The sequence below is a fragment of the Ictidomys tridecemlineatus genome, chromosome 3, assembly GCF_052094955.1.
Source record: "Ictidomys tridecemlineatus isolate mIctTri1 chromosome 3, mIctTri1.hap1, whole genome shotgun sequence".
Classification (NCBI taxonomy): domain Eukaryota; kingdom Metazoa; phylum Chordata; class Mammalia; order Rodentia; family Sciuridae; genus Ictidomys; species Ictidomys tridecemlineatus.
Window position 1 is genome coordinate 168,143,075 of NC_135479.1, and position 8,300 is coordinate 168,151,374.

Below are 8,300 nucleotides of genomic sequence, written 5' to 3' on the forward strand. Positions count from 1 at the left end.
GATTTAATATGAAAATTATGACAGTGTAGAATAGAAGATACTCTCCTGATCATTTGATTGTGAAGATGCGGGATGCACATACATGAAGAGAAGGGGGACACAGTATAAAGATACAGAAAAGAGATGCTGGAGAGGGCTTTTCATTCTTCTTTTTCAAAATTGTAGTGAGATCAAACTTTTAAGAAATTAGTCACAGTGCTAGCAAACTCTATGGAACCAGAAAAAAATAAAACTTAGTAGATAATAAATAGCAGTCTCAGTACAGAAAATTTTTAGTTATGATATAATTTCATAGTAAAAGTTATGTATTTTGAGGGAATTACAAAAGATTAATCTGAATAAAATTATTTTGGAAATATGTCACAAAGAATATCACCTACTAATGATAAAATCACACAGTCTATTGGTCATAATCACAGGATACTCTAAAGGATGGCCTGTAGCAACATTGCAATCATAAATCATTGCTGTCAAGAGGAAATGTTATACTGACTGCAATGGAAAAATAATTTATCAGGTGTTCTGAAAGACAGATCATTTTTCTCTTGTCTAGTAAGTTGACCATCATCATTGGGATCACGTTTGATAATATCCAACCATCCACAAAGGCTAAATTCTCAAGAAAAAAGTACATGGGGATGTGTAGGTGATGATCCTATCAGAGGAGGATGTATGTTCCTCTGAACCATGACAAGCTAGATTACCAAGAACACAAAGAACAGGGGGAGTTTCCTCTGTGATTGCTGTGGAAGTCCTATGAGAGCAACATGTCAGCAAAATTGCATTTGCTCTTTCCATGTCCTCACTGGAAATTTCCTAGAATGAAGTGAAGTGAATGTAGAAGAGACATACCTTAAATATTTATGAAGTGAAAATATTAGAGTTAAAACAGAACCATACACTTAAATTGTTCCCTTCATAGGTTTTATTGTAGTATGATTTACAGAAACTGTTTGGAGAGAGTTGAAGAATGAATATTCATTCAGAAAAAAAACACTACTTAGGGCATTTAGATTTAATATCTGAATGGTTGTATGTAAATACCTATATAATGACAGTTTGCTGTTGTTATTTTAACTTGACCACTACTGGCAAGAAAGGACAAAAAGAAGGCCATTTTTTTCCTTTTTTTTTTTTTTGGAAGCTTCATTAATCAATGAACTAGCTTAGAGTTTTGCTAGTGAAAAAGAAATGTGTAGAAAAAAAAAGTATAGAAAAGCTCTATGAATACTCTGCACAAACATGGAGAAAAGAAAATGATGTGCACAGGTAGCTCTTAGCCTAAACATAATTTGGTTGAAATTAACAGTTCTCTTAAAAATGTGGAAATAATTCTTCACTCATTTTGTTGACTATTTTTGATTAATAAAATTCTTCATTACTAATTCCAGCATGGATAATCTTTTAACTGTACTAATTTCAATATGTAAATTGTGATATATCCTTGAAGCTTGTACAATTTGCACATATGACTAATGATGTTCAGCATGTCTTTATGTCCTTATTTGATAAGATGACTAATGATGTTCAGCATGTCTTTATGTCCTTATTTGATATGCATATATATCTTTGGTGAGTTGTCTCTTTAAGTTTTGGCTATTTTTAATTGTGTTTTAAAATTTATTTTATATATTCTGAGAACTTGTCATGGATCCTACACATAAAGAAATATTTTATCAGATAAATAATTTGAAAATATTTGTGACACGAATTGCTTTTACCTTCCAGAAGATATCACACTAGACCATTATAGGAATGCATGTGTGCTGATTGATCCAGTGAATAAGAAATATCAACTCTTCTTCTAGGTAAATAGAAAACACTTCATGGACAATATTCCTAGCTGTATTATAAATATCCTGTATTATATTATATCCTTAGGTCATTTTGAGAGCAACAATACCATTTTCGTGGGAGTGGTAACATTTGAGGTAAACTTTAGGAAATAATAACACTTCAATTGCAAATGAATTAAGGGATGTTGCAGTATCAATGAATTCTCTATGCAGCCAAAACATATGCCTGAGCAAAAATATAGACCTGAGAGTAAGGTGTGGCCAGAAGGTTTTCATTAACACATTTTAGTGATAATACAGGTACCATTAGAACTTCAGAGGGGGAAGATCCAGAAGCATATTAAGGTCTTTTTGGAAAAGATCTTCTAAAATTCAGGGTGAGCAAACACTAGTGAAAGAATATTGTACCATCTGTACATATACGTGGACATTTGCACACAACTATATATGTTCATATTAACATATTTAGATCCAAAAATATATGCCACATATGTATAAAATCTGGGAGGGTGACAATTTATGAAAAGTTATTTAAGAAGAATGTGATTTTTATCAGAGGTCTGAAAAGAAAGCACCATCTGGCAACAATGTTTGGGAAATATAACCATATAATCAGGGAGGAGAATATAAGTAAATAGAATTTTGAATAACACATAGGTGAGTAACTTTTAGAGTGAGATCCTGATTGCTATTGGTTAGAATATAAATGAAATTTCAGTATTGAAAGGAAAGGCAGAGTGAGCATAAAGTTAGTGCACTCATTATATTTGAAAATGTGAAGTCTGAGGAAAGTTAGCATGTAACAAATTTCAGGCACAAAGTATCTAAGTGTGATCATTTTCCCATTTTTTCCTAGACAATCACTGAAAACTATGATGTCCTCTCTTAACATTATTTTAACTTTGATAATATTCATTTAAAGCCATGGTCATATTAATTTAAACAAATATGATTTTTACATTCTAATAACTTTTGAGATATTGCTGATTTTCTCTTCCTATTTCATTTTTTTTCCTGAATTTTCTTCCTATTGTGTCTCTCACCTTCTTCACATACACACCAAATCTTCAAGCTCATCTATTAGTTTTTTGAATTATTGAAAATTTTTACTTTGTCTGTTATTCACGCAAATAATGCTGCAAAAGACCATTGAAGACATTATAGACAATGAGAGGCAAGTCACTTCTTCTCACTCATAGAAACAGACTGAGCTAAGAACATTCTCTTGGAGTTTCACTTTGCCTTCACTGTCAAAATTTTTAATAATTACATTAGAATTTTGTTTTTTCCCCTTCAAAATATGTTAAAATATTTTTTTGCAATTTTTATCTGCTCATCTCTTTAGTAACACGAACTGTCAACACAATAGAGTAAATCTGATATGAATTTCTAGTCTGAACACACTGTCAGGTGTTTTATATAACCCCTCAGGTAATTTTGAAATGAATTGCACTACTTTTGAGCAGCTAGTACATCAATCAAGTCACAGTAACAAGAACAGTAATCCAGTAAAATGTCTTCATTCATTCTTTGAATGTTTTCAAATTGAAAAGATACTAATATTTCAAGAATTTTATTAGGTATAGCACTTCAAGTCCTAGAAAATGATAAAAGATTTGATTTAATTGAATAAAATAAAAGACAGGAGAATTATAATTGCAAAAGTCTGGGGCAATTCCAAAATAAAGAAATATGTAATTGGAAATATTCTATGACAGTTTTATACTAAATGGAGAAAAGATGATAATATGAGATCTAAAAATTTCTCTTTAATATTTTTGTTAGTGAATCTATGACTTGCTTATTTCTGAGACTGTAGATAATTGGATTTAACACAGGAATTATGACTGTGTAAAACAAAGAGTCCATCATGTCTTGCTCATCTGCTTGTGGAGACGCAGGGCGCACATACATGAAGAGAAGAGTACCATAATATAAAGACACAGATAAGAGATGAGCTCCACAGGTAGAAAAGGCTTTCTTTATGCTTTTGATAGACTTCTTTTTTAAGATTGTTAGTAGAACAAATGTATAAGAGACAAGAACAACCATAATGGTGAATACTTGAATTGAACCAGAGAATATAAAAAGCATTAGAATATTAATGGAGGGATCAGTACATGAAATCTTAAACAATGGTATAATGTCACAATAAAAGTGATATATTATATTGGAATTACAGAAGGTTAATCTGAACAAAAAACTTTCATGAAGTAAGGCATGAAAAAAGCCACCTACAAATGACAAAGTTAAGAGCCTAATGCATAGTCTATGGGTTATTATCACTGGATAAAGTAATGGTTTGCATATGGCTACATAGCGATCATAAGCCATTGCTGCCAAGAGAAAACATTCTGTGGTTGCACTGATTCCAAAGGAAAAAAATTGAATCATACATTCAGAGAGAGAGATCTTGCTTTTGACTAACAAATTGGCCAGCATTTTGGGTGTAACTGTGGATGACAACCAAGCATCAACAAAAGCTAAACTCCCAAGGAAAAAGTACATGGGAATGTGAAGGTGATGGTCCTTCCATATGAGAACAATCAGACCAAGGTTGCCCACCATGGTGGTGAGGTATATCACCAGGAATACCAGGAACAGGAGGACTTTCCAGTCTTGGTGATGAGGAAGTCCTGTGAGAACAAACTCTGTCAGCAATGTGGCATTTTTCTTTTCCATGTCTTCCATGAGTATGCTCTGAAATGAAGTGCAATAAATGCAAAAAGACCATACTTTAAGTACTTTAAGGTGAAGACTATTTGGAAAGAGTTAAAATAAAACCATTGACTTATTAGAACACTCTTATATATGTTTATTTTGGTATAATTAATGGAGAGAATGGAAGGAATGGGAAAATGCAGTTATCTCATTTCACTGAATATTCAGAAATAAACAAATTTGAGAAAAAGGGAAAGCCTGTGTATTAAAACTATTCAGCCACTATTGAGTTTTCTAGAAAAGTCCAGAACCTGATACATGGATGTAGGAATAATAAAAAAAAAATCTTTGTAAATATAGGACTATAAAATGACTTGAAAATGGTGTAAAATCCTTTATCTTTTGTTATCTGGCAATAGTTATGCAATGAAAAATTTAAGACACATAGTGAATTGTAAATTGTCTTTAAATAAGTGTTCTGACATGTTATTAGTAGAAGTACAATTCCATTGTTAAAAGACATAGAAGTCCTTGGAGTAAATTAAGGTATAGTTATGATTGTGCTGTGCATTGAAGACTGAGCAAATGAAAAAGTCATAGAGAGAAAAGAAATGTGAGAAAGTTATATGAAGGAGGTTATAAAGTGTGTGTGTGTGTGTGTGTGTGTGTGTGTGTGTGTGAGAGAGAGAGAGAGAGAGAGAGAGAGAGAGAGATTTCTTAGATGAATCAGAGCTAAATCCCTTTTCTACACATCACTACTGATTATGAATAGTGGCTCCATGCATCTACAGCTAGAGACTCATAGACTCACATTCCTGGCCCTACTGGACCTAGAGTGAAGATAAACAACCCACATTTGGTCATTCAGATGAGCCCACTATACATTTGGAATTTGGAGATTAGAAAATGAAGGAAAAGAGACAGAAGAGAATTTTGGAACTTTTGCAAAGCCATGAATATTTAGCCTACACCAATGTCTTCCACACTCAACAATAGCACTGAGAGCTTGAGGTGTGATATTGGAAAGTTCTATTCTATAGCAGTGACAGCAGAGTCCATTGAGCTGGTGTTGGGAAATGATTTTGGCTATTGCCTGGCTGTTTTATTTATCCTGTTCCTTTTCAATTTTACACTTGATTTTTCCAGTCTTCCTAGTCTTTTTATGTTATAACCAATATTCAATTCAAATAACTTATTTTGTGTTGCGCCTAAGAGTCCTGGCTCAAACAAAAAAGAGAAGAGAGAGATCAGGGGAAAGATATTGAGGGGGAGGGAGAGAGAGAGAGAGAGAGAGAGAGAGAGAGAGAGAGAGAGAGAGAGAGAGAGAGAGAGAGAGAGAGGGAGGGAGAGAGAGAGAAAGAGAGAGAGAAAGGGAAAGAGAAACAAGAGTAAAACTGGAAAGTTGAGTGACTTAACATGTACATCAAATGAGGGATGCTTAGGTGACAAAGTACAGTGCCAAAGGCCAAAGCAAATATTCTATGAGGACACTAAGTGAGCAGAAATTGCTATCAGAGTAAGTGATTTGTGATTGTTTATTAAATTTGATGAAAACCAAAAGTGAAGATATTAAATTTTATATAACATATAACATATATATTTAATATATAAGTATAAATATATATAATATATTTTTCAATGAATTTATTTTAGGAAGTGATTGAAAGAAAATAACGTTTGACACCTTAAAAGTTTTTGTAATGATATGTAATTAAACAGCATGAACCTTCTCATCAGAATCATCAAAGATGTATATTATACAAAAAGTATTATGATGCAATCTTTAAACCTAGTTTTAAATTATTGCTGTGATTCATCAAAATGTATCTTATAAATCATTGTATTTAGGTTAGCAGTATATAACACAAAAAAATCACCAAATGGAATAGAAGAGTCTTCCACATAGGTATTTTACTTATATATACTTTCATCATGAAAATAACCTACACAGAAAAGTCATTTATAGTTTTCCATTTCCATTTATCCATTTTGTCATATTTTAAACCCGATTATAAATTATTAAAAATTAACAAAATTTAATATTCTGTATAAAACATAATGAATATTATAGAAATAATTTTTATCTTACCTTTGCCTTATAAAGATTTTTTTAAGTTTTAGATTTTATAAAATAGAAAAAAATACTATTATAATATAAAAAAGACTAAAATATAGGAAGCAATTCTGGTCACACAAATTCATTTTGAAGTCATCATTTTCCAAGCTGAGAAATGTTATGTACATAAATTTGCCCTCTAAAATGGAATCAACCAATTGTACCACTATGTGCTTTTTCCCAAAAGAGAAAGGAATGGGGAATTAAATTTTCTAAGAGAATAAGAGTATTCCCTTTAGGACACAGTAAAATAGTTCTACTGGGCATTGTTTATTTGGACACTCTTCAAAGAAGTTCACAGTGTTCCACAGGGTATTACAGACTTTAGAGTCAAAATCATTAAGTTGCTATCAACAGTTCTAGATTTGACAATTGGTATTTTACTTTATGCCACCACTTTGTACCACAGGTGGCATGTTCTTACATGTTGAAGTGAATTTTAATTCCTATCTAAAATGTATTTTTCAGAATGGGTTGTTTATCTGGCTTTGTTTGAGCTCATTAAAATATGATTTTAATAAGGCTAAAGATTTAGATTCTACTGAGGACCTTGTAAAAAATAAGAGTTTCATCATAAAAGCTATTGCTCAATTTTCAGACCTATACTTGGATACAACAGTTTAAGCTGAAATCTAATGAGTAATTTTTCAGACTGAGGTCAGAGAGAGGATGAAAGGAAAGAGGAAAAAGGCAAAGAGACTCCATGGGAGCTCTCATACAACTCTGCTTGTCAAACTTCAATGCCTAGAAACTTCACTGAGATCTTATTAAAATACAGATCCTGTTTTAGTGGTTATGGGCTGGGGCTCAGGATTCTTTTTTTTTTTTTTTGTAACACAGTGATGCCTATGGACATCAAGTGATTCTTGCATATTGTTGTCAAGTCTAACTTACAGGAAATTTTCTGAGAAATTTTTAACATGATATTCACATGTTCACATCTTCACTTTGGGTTTAATTGAATTCAATAAACATTCATTCAGAAAAGAACAATTTACTTATTGTGGCATTTAGATATGATATCTGAACAGTGGTATGCAAATACCTACACAATAATACTTTGTTGGTTTGTTGTTATTTTAGCTTAATCACCACTATTAAGAAGGGGCAAAAAAAATGACATGTTTTTTTGAAGTTTAATTAGTCAATTAACTGACTTATAATTTTGCTAGTGAAAAATATATGTAGGGAAAAGCTCTGTGAATACCATGCTCAAAAGTGGAGTAAACAAAATAATGTGCAGAGGTAGGTATTACTCTAACCAAAATTGGACTGAAATCAACTGTACTCTTAAAAATTATGTAATTCTTCATTCACTTTGTTGCCTATTTTTGATGATTAAAGTTCTTTATTACTAGTTCTGATATAGATAATATTTTCAACGGTATTTATTTTGGGGTGGGTGCCAGGGATTGAACTCAGAGGAACTTGACCACTGAGCCACTTCCCCAGCCCTATTTTGTATTTTATTTAGAGACAGGGTCTGGATTTTGAACTTATGATTCCCTTGTCTCAGCCTCCTGAGCTGATGGGATTACAGGTGTGCACCACTCCATATGGTTGTATTCATTTTAATATATAAATCTTGATATATCCTTGAGGTTTGAATTTACATGTGTCAAATTACTAATGATGTACAGCATGTCTTTATGCCCTTATTTGACATGCATATGTATCTTCAGTGAGTTGTCTCTGAGTTTTTAGCTATTTTTAATCAGAATATTAAA

General features: G+C 32.1%; 1 protein-coding gene across 1 annotated transcript; it reads right to left on the reverse strand.

The window, feature by feature from the left end:
- Nucleotides 1-3,551: 3,551 nt before the first annotated feature.
- LOC101968561 (olfactory receptor 5H8) lies at nt 3,552-4,478 on the reverse strand. Its single transcript, XM_013363543.3, has one exon. The coding sequence runs from the start codon at nt 4,476-4,478 to the stop codon at nt 3,552-3,554; it is 927 nt and encodes a 308-aa protein (XP_013218997.3).
- Nucleotides 4,479-8,300: the final 3,822 nt, after the last annotated feature.

Coding starts and splice junctions, on each gene's coding strand:
- LOC101968561 (XM_013363543.3), bottom strand. CDS start 4,478: ATGGAAAAGAAAAATGCCACATTGCTGACAGAGTTTGTTCTCACAGGA.